Consider the following 27,074-nt stretch of genomic DNA (forward strand, 5'->3'; position numbering starts at 1 on the left):
AATCTAAGAGTGCCGATCTAAAACTATTTAGTATTCACGACAGCAACCTGTTATGTTTCTTTTTTCATTGCTATGGGCCAGCCACACCAGCTGGGTGCATGCACGTTATTGCAGTTTCCTTTCCCTTGTTCATCCGGGATATTAACTCTATTTCCTTTGCCCAAACCCACTCAATCATGCATTATATAAAAGTACAAACTTCATTGTACCAAAGTTGCATCCTACAAGAAAATAAGTTCGTTATATCCGAAAATTCACTACAAAAGTTATTCCCACCACTGTATATATTGACTATTTTTCACTTCGTTATAACTGATATTTAATTATATCCATATTTGTTATACTGACGTATGAGTGTACTGCAGCGGTGCTATTAATAAACCTTGTTCCACTACCAGCTAGCGTGCCTTTGATGCTGCAGCCTGTCATAGCAGATTACTAAATTTTGAACATGACCAATGCTGCCACAAAAAGCACTTCCTTGCTTTCACCAAGCAGCTTTCATGAAGCGCGATGCTGGCTGGAACCATATCTGATGCAATGGGAAGAATTTGCATGTTGATGCAAATTGATGGGTGGAACTTTTGAGATGGAGGGCGGCTACCATACGTATGTCTTATAGTGTTGTCCTCATTCCTTAATGTGAAACATTGAATTCCAATGCATGGCTGCCTTATTGCAATGACTGAAAGTACGAGTACGTGACAGGGAAGTCGGTGACTGCAATGGCAAACTGCTTCTTACGCAAGAATATGAAGATACTGGTTGGACAGAAATGGGGAAAATTTATTTCTGGGGCTGCACGCTCCATCTGACTGACGAGAGCCTTACTGAATGAAAGTGGAGATCTTTCTACCAGAACATTCCCCAACACTGTGCGAGGACCGGACCTTTAGATGTTGCAGAAAATAAGCAATTGACTACAATTACAATTACTTCCATTAAAATTTAATCCATTACTGTCATCAATTACAGCCCTAGAAAAATAAATGAGCAGTTACAAAAATTTAATTACTTTTGCATTATGAACAACTACACAAGACACTTTCAACACAAATTGCAAGCAGCCAGAGAGAAGTACTGTCACTGAGTAGAAGTCAGTAAGACTTGAACCCCTCATTCAGGTTGCTCTGCACTCACTCATATTGCAAGACGATCAAAAACGCCAATGGGCAGCGTAGAGATGACTTTACGCAAGGCGACATTTTCAGTAATCACAGAATATGGTGCAATACAGTCGAACCCCTTTATAAGAGACACTGATATAAAAGACAAATGTGTATAAGAGACACTAGTGAGCCTACAATAAAGTACGGGTTAAGAAAATGCATATGAGATACACTGCTTACAAAAGACATCTCACATTAGAGACAAACTGCTGCTCAGAGCATGCCTCTTATAAAGGGGTTCAACTGTATTACTGGAGTAGTGAATTCAAGTTTCTCCCAAGCATGTTTGATTGATATTGGACATATACGAATTCCCTCGTGTATAAGAAAGGCATATGAGCTTATGTCCACTGTTATGTCAAGCGTGTGTGGTGATCGCAGCCGACTGCTATGCAGAGCTTGCAAAAGCGTCTGCACGACATAGAAATGAAGGGTCTCACATTTTTGGTCGTTTATTTTTATATGCACCTATGAATGATATAAATATTACTTGCAGGTTATTCAACACCTGCATTATCTCACTGTCTTCCTTCTGAAAAATGCTGCACGAAATGGTGGCCACAGTCGGCAACGAGAGGTTTTTCTTTTCTGCAGGCACCAAACATTTGTGCCAAGCATGCTGCGAGAGAAACCTTTATTTCTGCCCGCATACATCCTCCACCACGGCTTGCATAAAGGCACCACAAGTCCGAGCACAGCAGCGTCAACAAAAGATACAACACTATCAAGCGGGCCCAGTTGCTGCTGCTGTCAGGTGCACACGGGTGGCTCGACAACATCAACGGCAGCTAGTCTAGTTACAAGCAAATGTTAATTCCTTCCTGGAATGATAGTACGCCCACACAGCCAGCCTCAGTGGCCCCCCTGGGGACACGTGGTGGGGTCGCCTTCGAGGGGCTTCAGCTCTCGAATCTGCTTGATGAGGTAGGCCTTCTCGTCATTGAACTGCTCGTCGTCCGACCTGTCCGTGTGGAACTTGCTCAAGAAGTCCACCAGCTTGTCCTTATTGCGCAGCAGGATGTCCAGAATGGGCTTTGGCTTGTTTGGGTTGGCCACAAACACCTGCACCACCAGCGGCATGCTCTACTAACAGCCTTTCATCTATCCACCACTCCACTCACCTTGAACACGTGGAAAGCTTCAAACTGAATGTTGCGGCTCTTTTCCTTGAGCATGTTCATCATCAGCTTAAGGTTTTCTGGATTGCTGATGTAGCGTGTCATAATGCTGAAGTTGTGCCTATCCAGAAGGAGCTCGCCTAGAAGCTGTAACCAAGCAGAGCACTGGTTTCAGTTCTTATGGTACTTCCATGACAAGGCCCTCAAAGATGGTGCATAGACTTACAGTTAATCAAGCTTTTTCAACTTCGGCTTAGGTCAGAAAAAATATGAAGTTTAAATAGTCGGTTTGTGCGCAGAACTGCATTAAATAGCGATAGAATGGTCACAAAAAAAACCTACTCATTTTGCAAATTTATTATTGCAAAGACATGGCATGCATTTAACATCAGGCAAACGATGAGCAGTCACAGCGTTTACCAACATGTGCACAGGTTGTTGCTTTAGGATATCAACAGTGTTCTTGCGCAAAAAATGTGTAAAGAATATGAGAAAAGCAGAGCTCCATGGCATTTCTGCTACCCTATGGCAAACGAAATTTTTCCACTTGTTAGGATCTCCAGAAATTTAGTACAGTGTAGACAATTGAAAAGTGCACAAATGTTATGTTTCCATCCAATCCTTGCTGCACAGAGTTGTACACTTGCACAGCACTGATACAGGCCAGCAATTCGGAAAGGCTAGCTTTAATGTAACACTTTCATTAGTGAGAGTTGCTTCCATATCATTGAAAAGATTTGTGCTTGAGCTTGAGTGGTTCTATGTTTGCAATTCCAACAGTTAGTTAATTGGTTGCGTGTTCTGCAATAACAATAAACATGTTTCCAGTTACAGTGGTGCAACAGGTGAAATTGTATTTACAGAAATCTTTGAAGCAGCGAAATTTCAGAGCAAAAAAATGTAAGTTTGAAGTAGTATAAAAACAAGGCTGGCTTTTAGAAAAAAAAACATGTAATAACATGTACAAATAATGTTAATGTAGATATACTTTAAATGAATCTATGAACAAACCTGGGGACCTCTTTATTCCAGAGATTTGTAAAGCAGCAGAAAGTGGGGTTAGGAAAAAAAACCCCCCAAAACTGAGGCACGTCTTTGTTTATAGTTTCTCAAGGAAGCAGAAATGTCATACACAGCTCTGAATGACTGCCAATAATTTTTTTTTTTTAAAAACACAAGTCAGCTCTGCTGCAATGCAAAAATATTATGCAGTGAAGCATACCAAAAAAATCAAAGGGTTGTTGTCAGCCTGCCACAGGACATGGCGTGGCCACCTTGGTCCCATGATTCACACCGTTTGTTTGGCTACTATCTTGGATTGTGCTTTTACAAAGCATTGTTCTTGTGTTTGTTGGCAGCTACCAGAGCGACAGGTGGTTTGGGTGTCCAATATCCAGATTGAAATATCTGTAGCTTGCTTACTAGAGTTATAGATTTCACAAGCTGCGCTCATGATGTTCCATGTGTTTCCTTCTTTTGTAATCATCTTTTCATGCTACTTGGGAACACTTCAAAGTTATTGTTAGTGACATTACGAAGATTTTTTATCATGTATGATTAAATTAGCGCATGTAAAAGTACGTTTTATAGGATGGATGCAATAGGTTACTTATTAGAGTCAAGTTTAGGAGCATATGGAGAAAGACCGAAGTAGAAGACTGCTCCACCAACCTTGAGGGATTGTCGCCTTGTGACATAATTCTCAGAGTTGAGGAGGTTCTGGTAGTGAGAGAACACCTTGTCATAGTTCTGCTCCAGGAATTCCGCACAGACCATCTTGTGGCGCGTCAGCAGTTCCTGGGTCACACACAAACATGGAAGCACTTTTTGATAGCTGGGAGAGAAACTGGAAATCTAAACAACGGATCTTTCCAGCTATTGCTGCAATGCGCTCGGAGCTCATGAAGAAAACAGAGTGCCCGATACTCATGGTCTAGGCAATGCCCAGAAAGTGCTGTTCATTGCCAGTGTGATGTGATTGACGCACATTATTCTTTGCACAACATTACTGCAGCTTTGCGTGCATTTTATCCCGCAAAAGTTTCTCTGTCATGATAAAGAAGATTTGCTGCTATGCAACTTGGAGTGAGCTGATTGCAATCGCTCAGCCTTTAGTGCTTGTTTAGCATCTTCGGACTGATATCCTAAAGTGTGAGCTTTTAAAGAGACCTTGTTGATAAAGATGACACCTGCAATAGCAATAACTATCCACTGGAGTACACAGCACTCAATGAACACATCACACGAGATGAGAAAAAAAAAAACATGCGCTCACAGCCAACAGTTGTCTATTGCGCGTGAACACATTTAAGAGGGGACGCGCCCTTTGAAAACCCAAAATCACAAAAAGTCGATTTTTTGAAAACCACATATTCGGGCAGTATGTCTGCTTTGTAAATATCAATGTTTAATTCATCGTGAAAGTATGTAAAAAATATATGACATGCTGCGGCAGCCAGCAAGTAGCCAGCGAGCACTGAAAATACCCCTAATTCGGGCGTTTGTGATTTCCCAACCACGCGCCCAGCGCCGCCGTCTTGGTCTTGTTTTGCTCGTTAATTCTTGCTTTTTTTTTCTTTTTGCCACCCACGGCAGCAACAACAGCGTGGCTGAGGCAGGATTGCTCATGATTGGGGGGGCTCTCGAAGTTTTGAAGTCTCCCGCGGCTCGGATGCGAAGCTGCGATTAGAGGAAGCGCACGCCTGTCAAAAGAGTGGGTGATCACGAAGCTCCTATTGGCTGCTGCTTGCGATGACACGTCTGTTTCCCCGGCTCGCCGTCTGCTCTGGCGTTCACTGCGCGTGCTTTGTGTGTCCCATTTACCATCATTTCACTCGGTTTTCACACGTGCTCTTCAATCTTTCATTGTCTTTACAGGACGATCTTTCGCTGTGTTCACGGGATGCTGATTGTTGTTCTGTCAATAACTATGGGCAGGGCAAAAAGTTTAGAACTATGCATGCATTTTGTTCAAGAAAGCGCCCAATAAAGCTTGTACACATGGTGAGGCTCGTTCATGCACCGACGTGTGTGTGACAGTAACATCGATGCTTATCGCAACGTCGAGATTGCAACACTATCGGCGCAACGCTCTGTCGTCACAAATGAGGCTGGTGTTTGTGTTTCGTGCTCAAGTGCACGTAATGCATTGCGCTCACTAACTGCAGTGATTACGGCCCCAAACAGTGCGACCACGTCATCGACTGTGCATATGCCAACATGATGCTGTGCAACCAAAGCTCGGCTGCTCGGCACTACGCCGGCAACCAAAGCTCAGCACTATGCCGGCAACCAACAGGCCGGCGGAGAAAGACCCTTTGCGTGTGAAAAAGGCTTAAAAACGACTGCAACACAAGTAAAAAAAGCGGAAAAAAAAAAATCCTAGAGAAAATTTCTAGCTACAATTAGAGGATCAAAGCATGCCGGTTGCTATTGTGTTTTATTTGCTCTGTTTGGTTTGCCTGTAAGCAATCCATGAACATGTCAACATCAGGTCTTGGCTGTGAAAGAAGACATTTTCGGTGATTAGCACTGCCGAAAGCCAAAGTGGGTATAGATAAAAAAAAAAATAGGCAGTTATCTGTTGAAACCACTGGCCATGCATTGCAATGTAAGGCAACAAAACTGACCTTGAAGGTGGAGAATGCATCCGAGGCAATGTCGAATGTAGACACCTCGACGTACTTGAAGAAGTTGTAAAATTCATCCGAGTAAAGAATGATTTTCGCTAGGGCCTCGTATCGCGCACACTCCCTCAGCATGGTGCCGCAGTTGAGGGCGATGTCCTGCTTCTCGTATCTGGAAATTAGATGACGCTCACTATAATTATGACAACTTTTCTTACACTACACTGCACTAAACTTTACATGTACACCTGTTTGGAATAAGCTAGATTGTAACCTAACCTGCCTAAAAACGGTTTATGGCAGTATGCTTCAGAAACAAGGAGGATGGAAACAAGGAAAAGATAGATGCAAGTGCTTACATCAATGTCTATCTTTCTATGTCTGTTTCACCCTCCTTTTTGGGAAAATCTTGCAAGAACATTAGCCATGGAGTTAAAATTACAGGACTGTATCAAACCCGAGCAAACAAAATAATCCTTTACATTGAACTATTTTTTAACATGACAGAGCTTTAATGTTAACTCACACGAAGGTTTATGAATAAATAGACAAAAGTAGCCAAAATACCTGGTATTGTTATGTAGAAAACACTTCGCAGGATCATATACAGTTGAGCCCAGATATAACGGCCCCGCTTAAAATGAACTTTCGCTTAAAACGAACAATATCCGCATGACGGCGAAAATATACATTGGTTCAATGGCACAAAATTGCACTTACAACGAACATCTACGAGCGCAACCGATAGGTTACAGGGAACGGGGCCGGCGCTCAGCCGACTTCTCGGGAAACCACTTTCAACCACCCATCAGGCATCTGCAAGGTACCCATACATTCCTATTGTTAACCGCTGACCCTGCCTCCGCGCCCCTCTATAGTTGCCGCTCTCCCTGACCGCTTTTTGTTACGCAGCCCTCCGTTCTTTGTCCCCCCGCTACTCTGAGAGACCCGCATACCCAACGAGGCCCGTGTTTTCACACTGCCACTGATCTTTCAAAGACCGGTTGGCCATCTCTTCTGTTTTTGATCGGTGGTACTGTCGTTGGCTTCGCAGGCCTGGAGTGACCAGATTATTTGCCAACATCGTTGGCCATTCACTGTATCCAATCCTCTGCGTCTAGTGCACGCGCGTACGCTACCCCACCGACTCTGATGATTCGCGATTCACTTTGTGTTTAGGACCTGTTATTGCTCATTTCGCATTCGACTCAGCACGCCCTCCGCACGCATGCGAAAGCGGCTGTTAATTTGCGCGGAACGAATCGCGAAATATGAAAGTCGGTAAAACCACGCAAAACAGCCGGCGCAACAAAGCGATTTTTTGACCACGACCGCCGATTCTTTGAACACCGCCGCATTCCAGGCGTCTGTGCTTTGACTTCTGCACGCGGAGGCACTCTTTCAAGGTTTTTTCTACGCGCGAGTTGCGCGCTTCGCGGACCTTTCAAGCAAGCTACCCGACCTACCTCCTTCTGGAGTGTTTTGGTTTTCAAGGTCGCCCCCCCGCCGTGTCCTCCCCTTTCTTCACTCTATCACAACTCCTAGCCCTTCTCTCGCAAATCTGCTCTCCTCTTTTGATCACAACCCCTTCGCCCATCTTCACCGCTCCGCGGCGCCAGCCACGCTAGCTCGAGTTAGTTTCGTTTTTTGGCTAGAAACGCACCCAGAGCTGTTCTACGCGTTCTGGCATGTGTGACACGTGTGCGCATCTTGCTCGCTCTTGGTGTGCGTGTGATCCGGATGACAGACGAAAGAACTTGCACGTGTTTTCCTTCTGCTCAACAAGATGTAGAAAGTGTGACCGCGTGGCTTGAGCGTAATCCGCACGTTAGGTGCCGCGTTGCAGAGCGCTTGCTTATAGCTGTTGACCACCTGGCAGCCAACTTGCTGCTTTGGGCGTCCCGGTAGTAGGTTGTGGAGATGGTGAATATTTCGCGGGCGGCGGTGACGGCTACATGCGCGCGAAAATGTTTTTGCGAGGCCGAATTCGTCGATGTCGGGCCCAACGTCGAGCCTGAAGTTTCCGAACAGGATCACTTCGTCGGCGATTTGTGGCAGCACGCCGTCGACTCTGATGTGAGAGAGCAGGTGGAACATCTGTTGCGATAGTTTCATTACAACCGATGATGATGCCGACAACGCGGAACCGTGCACAGATCAGGACATTGTGAATAAAGTACGTGGCAAGAGTGATTTGGAGGAATCTAATTGCGAGAACGACGAAACTTTGGAGCCAGTCCCTCATGCAGCTTGTGCCACGAGCCTCCGTGAACAAGCACGCTGCTGTTTGAAATAAACTAGAGACCGCCCTTATCGCCTCTGCTCTTCGAAACACGTGCATCACTGACTTTTTTGGGCATAAGAAAGTTCGTGCTTTCACTCGCAACTTTTTTAAAAGCTGTGTTTCATTTACTACGATCTTCGGGATACAGCGAACGGATGCCGCGTCAGGCTGAGGTTCGTTATAAGCGGGCTCGACTGTACACATGTTCACTCCTATGAGTGAATTTCGCATGAGCAGGCACCATGAGTCGGTGAATATTAGTGCTCGAATTTCATGTTTCAAGATAAATGTTGCTTGCGGCAAGCAATGAAGGAAATAAAATTAAACAAACATGTCTAAACTCACGAGATAAGCTATTAAACACGGGTAGTGTGAAATTCCCCATCATGAGTTGGCATCCTTCGCCCTTTTATGACCGTGACAAAATCTTGTTTTTGGGCAACCAAGAAATTTTTTTTCCTGCCACAGAAATCAACTGATGTGCAAGTGTGGGGTATCAAATTATAGATACTTACGAACCCAACTAGTTCATGAATGCTATAACAAATGGTTCATAAATCCTATAACAAACTCAAAAGTGCTGCGATAAGTATATCAGCACATAGTTCATTGTAAGTGAACTCGCCCATAAACTCATTTACTTTGCAGCCAAACCATTTTCTTTTCAGTATTTTTACCGTATATACTCACATAATAATCGCACTTTCCAAAAAATTGACTCCAACTTCGGGATGCGATCATTACGCAGGGTTAACTTTCCGTGAAAAAATATGCTGAGCACCGCAAACGAAAAAAAGTCGCTAATCAGAATTCTTACGGTAGCTATCATGAACATAACCAAAAATAAAAGTAAATTAAGGCTTACCTTTATAATAAAATGCGCGCATTACACTACTGCCCATAAAAATATAAGCCCTACCCCTTGAGGTGCAGCATCCACTTATGTGGACGCAACTTGTTTTTGTCAGTTCCTCGGACTAATAATAAAAAAAAAAAAAGGTCAAGAAACAGTTCGCATAGGATCAATTGAGCCTTCTCTATAATTAACCCGTCTTGACTTGACCCGAATGTGCTTTTATGACTGCAGTCGTCACTTTGATCAAGGCACCGCTATCTTCGAAGGGTCACTCGACATGATACATTCCAGGACTAACTTCGTAAGTATTATTTTCCTTCGCTCAAAACTAACACAGTAAAAAACAAGCTGTGCATCCATTTTTAGCCCAAGATCTTTTTGTGCAAAAATAGGCTGCAGAACAAAATTTACTAAATAAGATTACTTAGCAAAGCTATCAAAAAGAATTCATTTCTTAATCTTCTTAAAATTAAATAACGAGTGTTTCAGAATTACGGTAGTGAAATGTAACATGTATGGACAGTGCACCATAATTCGCCCCTGAAGGGGATAATGCCACAGTGGGTAGTTTTTCACTGCTGTGAAACAGAGGCACATGACTGCCCTTTCCTCGTAGGAGCTATGTCTTTTTTTTTATATAAAAACCTGCCGATATTATGAGCCACCACACATCAATACATATGGTTCCTGTGCCTATACACAGAGTGTGCTTAGCCTTCAACATAGCAGAAATACACAAAGGTGGCCCCCCGATGGCTACAGATTTTGAATAAGGTCTACAGTCACCGACCGATTTTCTGGACTCCGAAAATTCGGACTTAATGCATATTTCGTACTTCAATAATGCTCTGTTAGGGTTCCCATAGGGCTGATGCATTTTTTCAACCGATTTTTCAGACGAATTCACCCCCGAAAGTTGAATTTTTTCGGACTAAATCGCTTGGTTTGAGCCGCGCCACGAACCTGTGGACGCCGCCATGTTGGATTTTTTGCCGGCTTGACTAAGCTTGGCGACTTATTTTTAAAATGACTTTCCTGCCTCCGAGATTGGAAAGTGAACATCATATTTCAGGTTTCGGAGGCCGAGTCGCACGGGACCATTTTTTCGTCTTCGGTCAGCACAGTGGTCAGCACTGTCGTCATCGCACCGTACAGGGAGGAGACGAAGTAAAGATTCTTTATTTTTCGCAGCAGTTGCTGCTTGCCAGCTTGTTCCTGTTGCCATTTAGTACGTGTTCTGTCGGGTCGTATCGAGACGTTGTGTGTGCTTTGCGGCGGCTACAGTCGCCGACCGATTTTTCGGACCTGGCGGGGACCGAAAAAAAGTACGAAAAATCGAACAGTCCGAAAAATTCGTTTTCGCCAAAAATCTGAAGTTTATTGCATCAGGCAGGTTTAAAAAAGTCCTTGATGCTACCTTGCCTCAAACTACGCTTAGAGGCAATTTGGTTTGCCCGTATTTGCGCCAAGGTGACATCGTCGCCGTAAACGCTCGACAAAATTGTCACCGCGTTGGCGATCTCCGACGGCTGCGGGCGGTCGTCGTTGTCATCCGACGACAACGACGACCGCCATCCGGCGTCGACCGTCATCCAGCGATATCTAGCTGCGAACGTCCACTCTCTATTAGCTTGATTATGGCAGCTTTCTTCTCCATCGTCAGGGTCGTATACTTCCCACGCTTCTTCACACCACCTGGCTCCCGCGATGGCACAGATAGCGGAGCCATGGCACCGAGAACACAAAATTCGATGCCGCAGGTAGCCGCTGCGAAGCACACAACGTCTCGACACTACGCGACACAACACGTGCAGAATGGCGACTGAAAAAAGCTGCAACGACAATAAAAGAATCCTTCTTTCGCCTCCTCCCCGTGCGATGTGATGACGATAGTGCTGACCGAAGACGAAAAAACGGCGTCCATTACCGCGCCTTTTAAAAAGCAAACACGGCCTCCGAAACTTAAAACATGGCGTGCGCATTCCAATCTCGGAGGCAGGAAAGGCATTTGAAGACCAAGCATAGCCAAGCCGACAGAAAATCCAACATGGCGGCGTTCACAATGGCTAGGAGCGTGGATCAAAATGAGCGATTTAGTCCGAAAAATCGAACTTTCAGGGGCAAATTCGCCCGAAAAATCGGTCGAAACAATGCATTAGCTCTATGGAATCCCTGACGGTGCATTTATGAAGTCCGGAATATCCAACAAGTCCGAATTTTTGGAGTCCGGAAAATCGGTCGGCGACTATCTGCGTCATCGAATTTTGTGTGCTCGAGCTCGAAGTCATAGTTCCGCCATCTGTACCATAGCGAGAGCCAGGTGGTGCAAAAAAAGCGTGGGAACCATACGACCATGACGTTGGAGAAGAAAGCTGCAATTATCAAGTTAATAGAGAGTGGATGGTCCCAGCTTGATGTTGCCAAAGAATACCATCTATCAAAGCAAACGGTATCCGGCTATATAAAAACTGAATGAAGATTTTGACAGCATTTCAGAATTCATATAACAAGAGCCAGAAAAACGACAGCAAATGTGTTCATCCAGCCCTTGAAGATGCTCTGCAGTTGTGGTTAAAAAAGTGTTGGCAAAGAACCTGCTCGTGTCAGGAGATTTGTTGGAGAAAAAGACACTCAAAATAGGCATTGAGGATTTTAAATTAACTGACGGATGGCTTCGCGGCTTCAAGATGAGGTATGGAATTCTATTCAAGAAAGTGAGCGGTGAAAGCAGAGCGGTTGACCAGACTTGTGTCCGATTACCGTGTCACGAAGTTGAGATCCTTGCTTAAAGAATACGATCCTTTGGACATTTTCAACTGTGGTGAGGCACGACTGTTCTTTAAGATGCTCCTGGACTGTACGCTAGCATTTCCGGGAGAATCATGCTCCGGCAGGAAGCTTAGCAAGAAGCACTTAACAGTGATGGTAGGTGCCAACGCCACCAGTACAGAAAAACTGTCTCTTTCTGTATTCGGAAAGGCGAGAAATACTAGGTGTTTTAAGGCACTGAAGACTCTCCCTGTGGACTACGACAGTAAGTCCAAGGCGTGGATCCCGCAATCTTTATTTGAAAAATACCTACGCAAACTTGACCGCAAGTTTGTGCAACAAGGCAGGAAAGTCACATTTTTTGTTGACAACTGTGGCGCGCACGGCATTCGGCTGGAATTTTTGCCGCCTAACACCACAAGCGTGCTACAGCCAATAGATCAAGGTGCGATCCGAAACATCAAGGCACACTACCGTGCCCGCCTGCTCAGCCTCACCGTCTTGTGCCTTGACAATGGGAAGGCCTACAAGGTTGACATTCTGGCCGCCAACCACATGTTGGCCGAAGCTTGGAAGCCGGTGAAAGCCGACACCAAAAGCATGCCGGGTTCGTTGCTGCCCAAGAGCCCGAGGCGGATGACCTGAACGTAAGTGATTTGTACGGCATCGATGGCGGGGAGGACCTAATGTGCGACCTGCGCAGTGGTGGAGTGGATGTGCCAGCTACGATGACATTTAAGGACTTCGCTCGTGCGGACGATACCATTGTTTTGTGCGTGGAGCCTACATGAAAAAATTGTTTGCTAGGTTGTGCCGCAGCCGGAGAGCGGCTCAGATGATGAAGATTATTGCCCGCAGCCGTCGGCGACGCAGATCGCCACCGAGATGTCGCTTTTGTCAAGCATTTACAGTGATGATGTCACCTTGGCGCAAATACGGGCGAACCAAATTGCTTCCAAGCATAGTATGAGGCAAGGCAGAATCATGGACTTTTTTTAAGCCTGCCTGATGCAATAAAGTTCATACTTTTGACAAAAACGAATTTTTCTGACTTTTTTTCGGTCCCCACCAGGTCCAAAAATCGGTTAGCGACTGTATAGCCCAATCTCACGGTGAAATATGAAAGCTGTACCTGAATGCTCACAAGTTTTTTTTTTTTGTGTGTGTGGAAATGTATACAATTGAGCTGCACCACCAAAATGCATAATTAATGTACTTACCCTTGAATTAGTGTAAACAGGATGTCAGGCTTGGTACAGATGTAGTCTACCGTAGGTGAACGTGTGCCTATTTGCCGTCGCAGGATGTTGTTGAAGATCTGAGCGACGTCTTTCTTGCCCTAAGAAGGCAAAAAATCAGAAGCAAGCATTAGCCTTCTTGCTGCACTACCAGCACAACCCCTAAGAAAGTCAAGATGTTATTTAAGATGCTGGATGATAATCCACACCATTTTACAAACTCACGTCCTCAAAAACATGTTGCACTGCATGCTCAATTAACGTGAAATACATTAGTGCACACGAGCAATCTGCACAGCGGAATACAGTTGAAGCCTGCTACAACAAACTCCGCTTCAACCAAAAATTCATGGTTATCCATCAGCAGTCCATAGGAGTCAATGCATGAATATTGTCGCCACAACGAAGACTTTTTCTCCTGCCGTACCACTTCAACAAAATTTCTCGATGCAATTCCAGGCTCAGATATTTATTGCTATACAGGAAACCCAATCTTTTAACACTTTGATGCATTTTGAGAACCTGGAAATACGTCGACGAAGTCTAAAACACGTGTTGGCACCACTAGAAACCGCCGCTGTTCAGCAAGCATAGGCGTCACCATTGCTCTATAGCGATGGCAATGAGACTGCCCTGCTTTTGCTTTGCCACTGGCTTGGTTTCAAGCAGCAGACGATCCAAAGCTGAAGCTCAGTCGCTCAGTTCATGGTTTCCTTCTCGCAGCTGCTGGGTGCAACCGCAGCACGATGCCTTTTCCTATTCCGATGCTTATTATTTTCGCGCTTGGCCGGTGTGGTAACTAATCAGAGCGACTGTTTGTCCAGATTATCAACAAAATCAGCTAGCCGCAAGTTATAGATAAGAATGGCATAGAATAATGCAAAAGTTGCCGCTCCACGATACCCCTCCTTTATCTCGGCGTTGTCAGATACTTTTGATGGCGGACAGCTGCTGGTGTTAACGTGTTAATGCAACTGTTTGGTTCGTTCACGAAAGCGGTTTTAGGCCTTGTTTCAATGTGCTTTTCAAAACGGGCTTGCTATGCATGGGTGAGAATCACGTCGTGACGCTGCTGAGAAAGAATAGAAAGCAGCGAACATTTTTTGAATTTTGAGAATAAACATTCCTTTCTTTTACTAGCTCATATCAGCGATATTTTTTTGCGATTTGACTACAATAAAATTTTGGCATCAACGAAATTTTTTCCGTGCACCGTCAGTTTCATTGTAGCGGGGTTCGACTGTACGAGCATCTGGGCGGAAGTGAAATGGGCAGAGCTAATGGGGGTCTTCCCCCATTCGCTGTCGGCACAGGGCCGCCAGGTCTGTGTCCGAGTGCTGGCTTAGCGGGGCTGGTTTTAAAGCCTTCCTCGTGGTGGCCATCCTCTCAGCGGCCGCCTTTGTTCTGCGCCACGTGCCGTGAGATCGTGCACTTTCAGTGCCACTATAAGGGTGCCATGCACGTGGTGCTGAAAAAGGCGGCCGCTGAGGGGATGGCCACCATGAGGAAGGCTTCAAAACCAGCCCTGCTAAACCAGCGCTCGGACACGGACCTGGCGGCCCTGTACCGACAGCGAATAGGGGAGGACCCCCATTTCGCGGCACTGCTGTCAGGGCTGCCACCGATGGACGGCGTCGCCACAATGGACGTGGAACGTCTTTTACAACTATAATACCCCTGTCACACGGCCACCACTAAACTCCGTTGAACACCGTCAACGTAAATCTCCCCTAGGTGGTTCGACGGAGAAGGAGTTGTGGCAGTGCCACACGGCAATGAAAAGGTTGTAACAGTTGGCGCGAGGGGGCTCAGCTGGCGCTGTTTGATTTTCGGAAAAGTATTCTAATTTCATCTCTATTGATTTTTTTTGTGAATCCTCGTTCAGGGGTTTTTACAAAAAAACACTATTAAAGAGGTAAGAGGCTAACAAACCATAAAAATATTTTCAAACAAAAACGAATTCGCTAAATGTAGCGATGCTGCTCGTGACGCTGGCCACATTGTGCTTTTAGTTGTTTTGTTGCCTGTGTTTATGTTTGTGTACGAAAGTTCTTGTGCTTCCTTGCCTCGTGAGCGCACATTTTGTGTTCTTCAGCCATGATTGACACAGCAACGACCACAACCACACGCATGGACGAAATATTTTTCAATGGCGTCGGCCGGCCCGACTTATGGTGGCTAGATGGCTCTAGCCACCATACCCGACTTGCGACTCGCGAGGCACCACGTGTGACTCGGTGTGAGGCACGGAGTGTAGAGCATCGGTGTTGAGAGTAAGTGAACTCTTGCGGGCGTAAATATATGTAAACAAACACGCGTTTTGAATGAATACTACAACGAAAGAACGTTTAAGATTGCCAAATTGTATTATTCTTTTACTGCGGCCACTTAGTGATCAAAATTTTTCTCTGACCTCTAGACTGCTGGGGACGAGAGTACCTCGTTTCGCTGCGAAGGGAGATCGTTGAACGTCCTTTGCGAAACGCTCCGTTTACCTTCGTTTGGGTAAGGGTGGCCGTGTGAAACGGACCGCATCTTCGTTGTCGTAAGGACGAGGGAGTTAAACGGTTTTCGCGGGTGCCCGTGTGACAGGGGTATAAGGCCACGCGGAGCCTACCCGCTTGTGTGTTGTTTCATTTTTTTTCTTCAGCAGCAGTTGCAGAGTGAGGCTGAGGCTAGCTGTTGCCCATTGCATGACGTCTTTGTATGCATGGGCGACGGCCGGCTGCCTTTGCAGACCGGTATATAGGGTGAATTAAGGAGACAAGGATGTAGGGATCTGAAGCGCGCCCGCGACCATTTCGCGGGCATCCCGCCGCACGGACACACCCTTTTGCTTTTTCTGCTCTGATAACGGCACGTGGCAATAGATGGCAACACGTGCGGGCGCAACACCCGGTATGCGCGCGCCGAGTGAGCGGTCTCTCCTCCGTGGTCGGCGCCGGGTAAGCACGTGTTTTCCTTTGTCCGCGTCCCCTTTGGGAATCGCCGGACTGTAGCCTGCCTGGGGTGGCCTCTGACACCTCGGCAGGCGTGTTTACTCGAGTGCAGCTTCGGTACCGTACACTAAGCCCACAGCGGTGCCTACTGCTTGAAGTGGTCGTACCACACTGAGCCGCACTTGCCGTAAGCCTACGCGTACGAGGTTTGCCCTAACACTCGCGACCAGGCCCAGTGGCCATCGTGAGAGTGCGCAGCCTAGCCACGAGGGACCTTTTCCCGACCGGCGTGTCAAAGCTCGCCATTGCCTGCTGCAACGTGCTCACCCTTTCCCCTTACTGTGAACGTCCGCGTGCGGGCGCCTTGGCTCCCCGCGTCCCGGGAGCGGACGTTGTACTGTTGTTCGGGGTGCCCGCAAGGGCAATAATGTGTTGTGTATTTTTGTATTGAAACACTGTCTGTTTTGCCGCGCGGCCCTAAACGCCTTATTAGTTGAGCGCGCGCGGAGCGGTGCGCTACACGCGAGTAGATGGCGGAGTCGCGGCCCTGTCGCTCGCTAAGTGTGAACCCGCGGTGATCATTCGCAGCAGTTAGTAGCGGGGTCACCATAGTGGCAAGCCTTCAAAATACACAGAGGTTATGTTGCGCAGCTCTCCACATTCCACCAACTGATTTGCTACCTGTATCAGAATAGCATAGGGCACAATGAACAACTCCTGCCCCTACATTGCCATGTAAATGTAGAATGTCTTCCTCCAAGAAGTCCCGTTCTTTGGCCTCGTCTCTGTTGTTTCGCGATACACTGGCTCTGTTCACATCATGGTAGAGTTAGAGCGTGTGAAAAGGTTAGCTGCCCGATCAATAAACTCTGCTGCAACAACCTCATCTGTGGCCGTGGAGGAAGAATAACATGACAGGGGAAGCTCAGCTGCTTTTCAGGTAGTCACCCAGAAGAGCAGCAATACACATGACAGTGCCACTGAACGAACTGCCACCAAACTTAGAATAACAGACCTGAACTAGTTGGTAAGTCTAAATAGACATATGCCGACTAACAACTGAAGAGTTGCGCTTATAGCCATAGCATGTAAAGCTTCTGTAGCACGCAAAAATAACAGGCATGACAAAAGCTATTACGGCAAATGCGTGTACACAGCAGGTTATGTGCTGCATTTTAATGAAGGAGCAGATATTTGATGTTTACGTTCAGCAGCATACTGTTAAAGATGGCACAAGGATCCAAGAATAAGTGTACCTCGAAGTCGATCTTAGAGAGGTTCTGCACCAGCAGGAGAAGAAGGTTGGTGTTGTACAGCTCCTGTGCCAATTGGGCCACCACAATGTCCGTCTGGGGCTCGGTATCACACGTGCCGTACAGCATGTTCTTCATCATCACAAGGTGCTTGGAGACATCTTCCTGGGCCTGCATGAACCACCAATAGAGGCACTGGCAGCAAACTGGTATACACTCAACTTTAATCAATTTACGTTGCCTCTTCACTAAGACACCAAATTTTGAGGCTATGGAAAACCTGCTGCAAGGTTCCCCTGAAGACAAACACAATCCACACAATGTGTTGGACACAGCAACCACATAGAATAATATTTTAATTTGGTTTCCAATGTGTGCTTAAGTTCTCGTTATCAAGATATATGTAGATTTTCAGAAAAAAAATTGCATTAGAAAGCAGTACCTCACAAAGGGTAGAAGAGAGCCCGCAAAATATGACAAAAAATGAAGAAACTACACTCGTGCACTGCCGTTAACCCACTGGGTGCGAGGCCCACCACTGCAGACGAAGGTGCTCCAATTGCTGCATCCTGCATGATAGAATAACGTGACCTCTAGTTGCTCTAGCGAAGTAAAGCGGATGATTGAATTTGCTGCTTCTAACCACAATTTCTGGCATTTTCCTCTTTGAACAGCATTGTTTTGCTTTTACTTCATGCGTGTGGGTCTCTAGAGACAACAGAATCATAGTCAAAATTTTTGGTCGCATATCTGCTCTGAGCCACAGTGCACGACGTACGCGAAAGATCCAAGTGCAAGCTTTTAAATTCATTACTACCCTGCTTTGCAAGAGTGCTGCCGGCTTTACTGCTGTCACCTGACATATTCCTTCATTATTTCCAGCTTTTGAGGTTTCCTGCTTGTAGGGGACGTCTGTAGAATAAGACCATTCTGTGCGACTTCTTTATGATGCTTTAAACTACTAGCTTATCATTGAAGTTGTAAATGCCATGCACTGGTATTTTCCCCAGATAGCCAACACAGCTATTTTACCAGATTTGAATTGGTTCATGCTTATGAAGTGTGAAAAAATGGGGACGAGGCAGAGATGCGTAACGGACAGGTGCTTGTCTTGAGTGTATGTCTACTTCGTCCCTGAGTTTTTCCAGCTAAATAAACATAAAACTGCTATCTGGACCACTGCCCTTCTAGCCTGCTGAGCCATTAAGTGTGGAAAGCAAAATGGCCAGCTACACACAGCATTTACTATCACAATCACATTCTATCCAGTCGCAATCACACCCCATTTTCCAGTCATGACTGGCTTCTTTGTGCCAACTGCAAAATGGGTACATCATTACACATTTCCACCTGATGTGGCTTGATGGATATCTAAAATACCGTACACTGTCTGACAAGTGTAGAAAACACGTGCAGTAAGACGCAACAGATGAACCCACCAATATCGTGATGCAGACATACTTGTACTCATGCAAAATGTCATTTTAGCTAAAACTCTGAATCAGGCATGCATGTGCATACATGTGGCTTTTGTGCGTTTGCTTCCAATCATATGTAAGAAAATGTTGTGGTTGTATGCAGCTCCAAGCATGTTGGTTGCTCCGCACAAAGTGGAAGAACCACACTTGTGCTTTGTAGGGTTATGTGTACTAAAGAGGAATGTAAATTCGCTCATGCCAATTGTTTATCATGTCAACAGCAGCCAGTTCCAGAGATGAAAACCTACAATGAACGAAGTTAAGCGATGGTGATGCATCTTTTGCAGTAAAAATGTATTTATCTGCTTGAAGCCCTTGCTCAAATCACACTGCAGTAGACTCGCAATGATTCAAACTCTGATAATTCATACTTTTGGTTAATTAAACAAATTTCAACTTTTCGGTTGGCCCTCTATACTTTCAATGTATTTAAAAGCTTGTTAATTCAAGCTTCATCATTTGGCTAATTCATACTTTTTGCAGTCCCACACCAGAAAATAGTTTTTTGCTTTCCCACTACTATTTCAAAATTTGTGTGCTTATATAATTCTAACAGTCTCAAATGGAAAAATAAGCACTTCAGGCCTTCAAGGAACAAGGCTTTGCTTGTAAACAAATGTTTGAGACAAATCGCACATATGGCAAATTATGATGTTTCTCAACTGGTATAGAGAGCTTTGTGTTGAAGGCACGGACCTATAGCAAAGAAGCAGTAGGCAACTCACAATTTTTTTAAAAGGTCTGATCAGCAGTAAATGGCCAATAAACTTGTTGACCTTACACCTTTGCTTTCTGCTCGTTGCGTGCAGTTGGGGTTTAAAGATACTTGAAAAATTTTTAAATGTGATAAAATCTCTGCCTGATGATAATATGTAATGTCACCTTAACCAGAGTCATCTATCTGAAAACTTTTGATAATTTAAACTTCTTCATAATTCAAACAAAATTCAGAGGTCCCTTAGAGTTTGCAGAAGCAAGAGTCGTCTGTAGATGCACTACTTCGATTCGACGCAAACTGGTTGGTTGGTCAAACATTATTGGTAGTACTGGAAGATGTGACAAGCGCGCAATGATTCTTTAGCTTTAACAAAATCACTGCACTTGATTTCCATGGCTTCGATATCATAGACCTTATAATACCACACTGGTAGTCAAGGTGATGTTTAAGTCACTTTGAGGAATGTAAACCTTTTTTGGAACAGCTATTTAGCAATTCACACATCTCAGTGACGAAGTCACAGTGGCACTTGAGTGATTTTATCAGAGCGAAGCCCCACAGTAATAATAAAAAAGACTGCGACAAAATGGCTACGGGCTGAGCGGGGCAGGCTGGAAGAGCAATGTAACCTAGCACTTTCGAGGACAGCTCTACATGGTGGCGTTACAGTATGTTTTCGTGCCCCATTGCTCTATCGGACAGAGAGAGTGTGGTGTGCCCTAGTCAGCTGCTAACAGGAATGGTTCTCTCCAATTTTGAGGTGCTTCTATATCACACGCTGAGAAATGTGCCAGCAAAAAAACCTTTTCAACTGAAACACTCAGCCACTGGCATCGACACAAGTATCACTTTATTACCTCGGGGCTACCTTTGGAGCCGAAATGAAATTTCATGGACTTGAAGTGACTAAAGAAACACACTTCATGTCCTTTCGGCAGGACGCCACCAGAAGCGATATAATTTGTTATACTGAAAATTGTGTCGTATTGACTGTGAAGGTTTAACTGAAACTGGACGGAGTTTTATCCACGACTACTGTGCGACTGGCTCATGAGAAGCTTCAATCTTGCAGTGGCTGGGACCCTTTAAGTGGTGTCCCATAGCTCACTCATGCTGCATTATTTCCTCTTCAAAACTCCTACACAGATTCATTAGCTCAAATTTCGCCAGTGTTATAAAAAGAAGAAACTCGTGTTCGCATGAAAGACAAACAGTGGGGTCAGCAAAACTTGAAGGATAGCACAATGCGAAAAAGGAACACCACTTAATACACAAAACAAGACATGTTAATTTTATATATAAGGACACACTAAGCATTGTGGACACTGCTGGATAAAGCCATGGTTCATAAATCCTGTTGATTGGAGAATCCACTGCATGGGAAACATAGTTTTACACCAAGAGGTATACTCACGCGCAGTGCCTTTCCCAAAGTGGTGGGCAGCTTGCAGAGAAGGAAAAGCATGTTATCATGGGCACACGAGAGTGGATGGTGCAGGTGCATACCTTTTCAGCCTTCTTGTCACCCCGCTCCAGTGCCAGGACGGCCTCCCGAAGGACCTTGACCAGCTCGTACGGGCTCTTCTGGGACTTGCCAAACAGCGGCATGGCAGCACCGGGCACCACGTGTGCCGGCTCCGCCCACCTGCACCAACAAAAAAACGCATGTGCTCATTAACTTTACATACTATCACTGCATCAACAAAATTGATATTGGTATACGCACCCATGAACATAGTAATATCTTATATTACACATCCAGGCACTAGCCCTATCAGCAGCTTGCAGTGCATTAGACTGCAGCATAATAATCGGGACTGTGTAAGGAACTCCAAGTCACCACTCGCTGGAAAACCAGCCCAGTGGACACACGTGACAAAAGTTATTTTGCAGGTAAAATGGCTGGCAACCGATAGCCCCTTGATCGCGATGTAGCCAAAGAGTTTTATGCCAGCATGCCGACTGTGGCTGAAAGCACTTGATCTTCAACAGCTTCCTCCATCTTTGAGTTTTGTGACGATGCATGCATACCGCATCTAGTTAAAGCGACGCTACTGAGTGCCAGATCCACACGCGGACAAATATGTGGTCCTTAAGTAATGAAGATAGTGATATGAACAGCACCATACCGTTTCGATTGTCTGCAAATGCAGTTTTGTGCTCTGCGTGCTCTACGGGTAGTCCAAATAGACTGGGTTGCGACCAGATGTAACTGAATTAACAAAAGATTGATGCCATTAAAAATGCATGAGCTCGCTGGCACAAAGGAATACATCCAAATTTACCAAATTTCTGAACAACAGAGCTTTTATTCAATAGGTAAAGACTAAATCATCGAAAAAGTTAAAGACCCCAAAGCCGACAGGCTGCCTAATCACTCTAAATATTTTGCTTTGTCAACAATCTTCTGGTCTTTATCATGGGGCCCACCAAAAACACCACACACAAAACAGAAGATCTGTTCTTGAGATTCTGCAAGGTGTTCCGAGGACTGATGCTTACCAAGGAACTTTCTGACAATAATCGCATTTCCTTCATCGAAAGCTGCACCTTACCCCAGAACATGTTTGATAGATGTACGCCCCTGTTAAAGGAAACTTTTACTTCCTTACAGCTTCAACTGCTCGAAGTTGGCCAAACGTGTTGTTTCTCTTTCCACCATGAATAACGCACCGATAAAGTCGCGTCCTTACCTGATTCTGCTAAGTTTTACTTTGAAAATTGACAGACTAAGAGCAGCTGGATTTTTCTAGTTTCTTTTGTGTGATCGTGTGCAGACCTTATTGCACATACTTCAGAAAAGTGGTGACGTGCCCACAAAAACAGACACAATAAAGAAGTGTTGTTATATCATATGACTGCCAAGTGTATGACAAGATTAAGGGGAGATTCAACTCGAAAAATGCAAGTTTTTTTTTTAATACTACATTATTACTGTTTCTACTTTTTTCACAAGTTTAGTTTCTCTATATTCATGAAAAAAAATTTCAGTAGGTTCCAAGTAAGTGCAAATCTTCTTTAAAGGGCCACTCACCAGGCCCCACACCAAATTTTAGATAGTGGAAGTTGCTCGGTGTCCGATGAGGAACATTTTGCCACAATAAATGTTTTAATCGGTTCATCACGAGCGGAGAGAACGGACTTTTTGAACTGTTTTTTTTATCGGTTCATCACGAGCGGAGAAAACGGGTTTTTTGAAGCAGTGCGAAACAAGGATGAGAGGAGGCGAGCTCGAAACCCTTGCCGCTCCTTCGCGTAGCCTTCGCAAGCTATATCTGTTCCCCACCCTCTCAGGCATCCGACCAAGAGGTCACGTGCGCATGACGTGCCCAAACAAGTCCAACCCCCATGCAAGCGAGCGGCGTTGCTTTGTTGACCAGCATTATTTTGTGGTCTTCTGCCTGTTTCTGCAGGATGGTTTGGAAAAGTTGGCTCAGACGTGGTAGAATAAATGAGCACAATGAGTGCGCAAACACGTAGGAGCATTCTACGGCGGTCGTCTGCTCGATGCGCCGACCGTGGGTACACGCACGCATGCGAAACGCCGACACGTTATCCACACATCTTGTTGCAATGCCCGGGAGAAAAATGGAAAAAAGACCCTCACATTCTTTCGTTGCGTCTCATTATTTATCTAGAGATTTATTAATCTCTTCAAGCAACAAATTACATAAACTACGCATGCCATATTAAATAATTTTCGCCATGTCACGCGCCACTGTTTGCAACGTTAGAGCAGAGTGGTCTAAGTAGAGGGCCAACGTCGCTGCATTGCCGTGTACGTAGGGCCATTCATACGCGTACGCTATGTCCTCATTCTCTAGGCGCGCGCCTGCAGAAGGGAGGGGGAGCAGCGTTCATCTTGAAATTTGACCCATTTCCACAGCACGTAGCGTTGCAAATTTTAGCACACGTGGTCATGAACGCCTCGTCTACCCATTGCGCTTGTCAGCTCGAAATTGTCAAACCTTGTGAGTGGCCCTTTAATGTGCTCACGATGGCTATTGAAAACTACAAAGCCCCGATTGTCTAGAGCCTCCTGGAAATAGCTACTTGACACTCTGTCACTGCATTTCACATGAGGTGTTCACCAAAGTCACATGCTCAAAATAACCACAAATCTCAAGCTTTCAAAACTGAAAAAATAATTTTAAAAAGCTTATGTTTGCCACAGAGGTGAGCTTTCATTTCTATATTTAAAATGCATTTTTTTTTCTCAAAATGTAATTGGAGGCAACTAACTTCTTGCGATTGGACATCACATTTTGGTACTACTGATGGCCAGATCGGGATAAAAATTTTCTCCCATATAACATGAGAACAGTGCAATCATCATATTTGAAACCTGATATCACTTTTGTAATTATTATAAACCTAAAAAAAAGCAGTTAACATGGGCTGAGCATTTGAAAACTTCACATTACTAACTTTTCCTGTACATTGAAATGCCTTATACAAACTTTCTTCTTAGTTGTTTGCACTCTACATTTAACATGGAGCAATATGAGCCATTTATAGCTCACAACCAGAGAAAAGTTTAGTGGCATAAAGTCTGTCTAAAATGAGCTATATTTTATGCATTGTCATAATGCAAAAGAAAAAACTATGCAACTTACTACAAAACTGATTATACATTTGAAATAAGCACAAAAATCTACGTAAACAAAAAAAATTACTGCTCCAGGCAACAGATTACAGAATTTTTTTTTTTTTTCAAGCAACATCTCTTCTTTAAAAGGCTTTGGGGTGTGCGAGTGTCAGCTTAGTGTTATCTGCCCCAAACAAAGCTTATGGAAACATGTAAAATGAGCAGTGAAAGGCCTGAAACATGCAGCAAAACACACGTCAGTCTTGCAAATGCGGTGTTGCGTATAGAATCCCACTTTCCTGTGGGCATGTTTACATAGGCTAAATTGACCAATGTATCAATGGTCGCTTGGGTGAATGTGCCAATTGCAGAAGAATTGCATCAAAGCATGATGTTAAAGTTGTACTGTTCACACCTTGTTCACACCTTGCAAACTCTCAAAGTTATGTGGCATGACAAACAAAGGTAAATGCCTCAGCTGCACAACCAAACACAGAAACAAGTTCACTGAGAGTACTTCCAACATTGTTTGCAAGATTCCTTTAAGTTGCGGGTGCTAGCACAATGGCGAAATTGGCAGGGGTTTCAACGACAGGACGAAGGAACATGATTATAATGCACGTAATACGACTAGCGGTTTTCTGGTGGACAATTGCAGGCGTTGTGGCTACTCTCCTGATTTTCGCAGCACACAGTTTTGAAAGAAGAGGGATAAGACAGAGCGTGAAATCGTCCAAGCTTTTTTCATTCATCAAGCAGGTGACAAATGTGTTAGCAGGCCTTTTGTATCTTTGCCCGATGCTGAAATTATGTATCTCAGTGGTTTAGTTTGATTGCCCTTTTCCTTTGTGCCCTTGTTCCCTCGTCATGCACGCACGGGTTCCTTTAAACATTTTTATCATTTTCAGTATCTTATTTTTCTTTCACTGGTTAAAACCAGCCTTGTTATCATTCATCATGCTTTTCACCTCTTCTCAACCATGCTTTTTCAGCACATATATATGCACAGATGACGGAAATGAAAGGTCAGTTGTTAGTCAGCGCTCCTTGTCTCTAATGTCTTTCGTTGTTTACGTCTTTGCACTGCCCCATCAAAACGAGAACTAAGGTATCTTACAACAAAAGTCAGGCAGCAACATGGCCTTACACTGTGCGACTTGAGGCTGTTCTTCCTCTTTTGACCAGGCTGTCGTTATTACAAAATACCGAGACCGAATTGTATGAGAAATCTACGAGGCATCACGCATAGAACAGCACAGACCCAGTAGCGTCAGCATGCCGTGTTTTCCTCTTGAAAAAAAGAACTTGCATTTTCACAAAACTGACAAACTTTAGTGTAGTCTATACCTTTCTAGTTTTAACCTCCTAAAGAGCTTTTTCAATACCATTAGACATTTAAATTACCTCAACTATTAGACCCTTCAAAGATACTTCTTTAATACTTGTCTACCTTTAGACGACCTCCTTTGCAAAGCTGCACACGGTGTTTCATTCACGTTCACACTCAAGAGTTGGAACGGAGTTTGCGGGTGATCAGAATATAAGACTTTATTGTACTGCCCATGAAAAAACTATTCACTGCCAATTATAAAGGACGCTTTTGTTTTTACGGTGCCTGATTTAACCATAGCACAACTTCTTGTGCATGAAGATTCACAGTTGTTTGCTACTGACACCCACCTTGGCTTGTTCAATTGTCTGCACATGCCATACAATATTTCAGATGGTTCGGCAATGCTTCAGTCCGCTGTGCAAAAGAAAGGAGTGCAAGGTGTACTTGGGTGATGTACTCAGGTGCACCTACCAAGGAATACTGATTGGCTGGAGGTTGTGCTCACCATGTCTTACCTCCAACGAGTTAAAGTGATCAAAACAAAAGGGGGACCGAATTATTAAACATTTTGGTGTGAGCCTTGAAGAAAAACGACTCATGCGGTCAGCATGTTCCCCTTTGTTGGAAGCAGAGATCGTGCCTACCTTAGCAGAGCCACCTTCAATTCTTTAACAGCACCTGAGCTTAGTAGACACGTTCGCAATGAACTTCACATAAAAATAAGCATGCAAAGGCAAGCTTTGAGCTTTCCAGTTCGTAGAAGCTGGAGCGCATTGGCCTGTGCCATCTACATGCTCTCCTTGGGAATAGTCGCCGGGGCTCCCCGCTTTCCAGGGGCCACAGTGAACAAATGATGCGCTGGCAGCACACAACGAGATGGCCGTTGAAGAGACGCCATACAACACAAGTATTCTCCTTGCGTTCTGATCATAGACTGCCTTACGTCCCGAGTAAAGAACATGCGTAAGTGGAGTGCCTTGCATGTCGAACCTTATTTACGCTGACATCCCGTGGGCACAAGTTCATAATGAAAGCATAGAGCAGCTAGTCTTACGGCGCGATTAATAATTCTCCTTAGTCAGACCCATCGACTATTTTCGACTAACACAGTGTCCTTGGTTTGGCCAACAAGAACGATAATTTTTGGAAGACTAGCCGCAACACCCTTTCAGGTTCACATTCTTCGAACTGTGCATAAATAATTGTTCTCTCGTCACCCGACGCTGGGACTCCGCAAAAGCACACTCCCGCCCGTTCGGGAGGCTTTTAGAAAGACAATGCCCAGTGAGCCAGGCCCAAATAGATGAGATGGCGAGCCCTGGCAGCCGTTTTAGAAAGACAACGGTAAATGACATTGGTTGTTCGGCGAGCGTGCACTTGAGGCCTAGTCCCCGTGGTAAGCCTAAGAGTATTTACAAACTGTCGAAAGCCCGATGGACTCGGCCAGGGTGTAAGGACACCCCAGTTAGGCATCTCACCTTTGCAGTCGAGGATGACAGAGGGAAGCGAGCTCGGTTGCACTGGCGGCAGCACAGAAATCAATCACGGCTCTTCGCAAATACACGCTGAGCACCACACCATCATAACCACTGACGTAAACAGCAACGACATAGGAGCACCAACGCCTAGCCCGAGTGCGGCATTCCCAGAAAGCCCCAAAGTGAAAAATTCTACTTCTTTATACTCTAGAATAAAGTAAGTTTGA

At 44.9% G+C, this 27,074-nt stretch overlaps 1 protein-coding gene across 2 annotated transcripts; it reads right to left on the reverse strand.

Annotated features, from left to right (window-relative positions):
• Window positions 1–1,605: 1,605 nt before the first annotated feature.
• LOC119184758 (protein Mo25-like) lies at window positions 1,606–26,976 on the reverse strand. 2 transcript variants are annotated; one of them, XM_037434056.2, is made up of 9 exons: window positions 26,848–26,976; window positions 20,955–21,093; window positions 20,863–20,892; window positions 17,256–17,423; window positions 13,043–13,161; window positions 5,917–6,085; window positions 3,959–4,084; window positions 2,291–2,434; window positions 1,606–2,231 (listed from the first exon to the last, which is right to left on the reverse strand). In XM_037434056.2, the coding sequence occupies exons 2-9, from the start codon at window positions 21,054–21,056 to the stop codon at window positions 2,022–2,024; spliced, it is 1,068 nt and encodes a 355-aa protein (XP_037289953.2). In that variant the 5' UTR covers window positions 21,057–21,093; window positions 26,848–26,976; the 3' UTR covers window positions 1,606–2,021. The 2 variants fall into 2 exon arrangements, with proteins under 2 accessions (XP_037289953.2, XP_075745713.1); XM_075889598.1 differs by lacking the exon at window positions 20,863–20,892.
• Window positions 26,977–27,074: the final 98 nt, after the last annotated feature.

This window comes from Rhipicephalus microplus, chromosome 3 (genome assembly GCF_043290135.1).
Source record: "Rhipicephalus microplus isolate Deutch F79 chromosome 3, USDA_Rmic, whole genome shotgun sequence".
Lineage (NCBI taxonomy): Eukaryota > Metazoa > Arthropoda > Arachnida > Ixodida > Ixodidae > Rhipicephalus > Rhipicephalus microplus.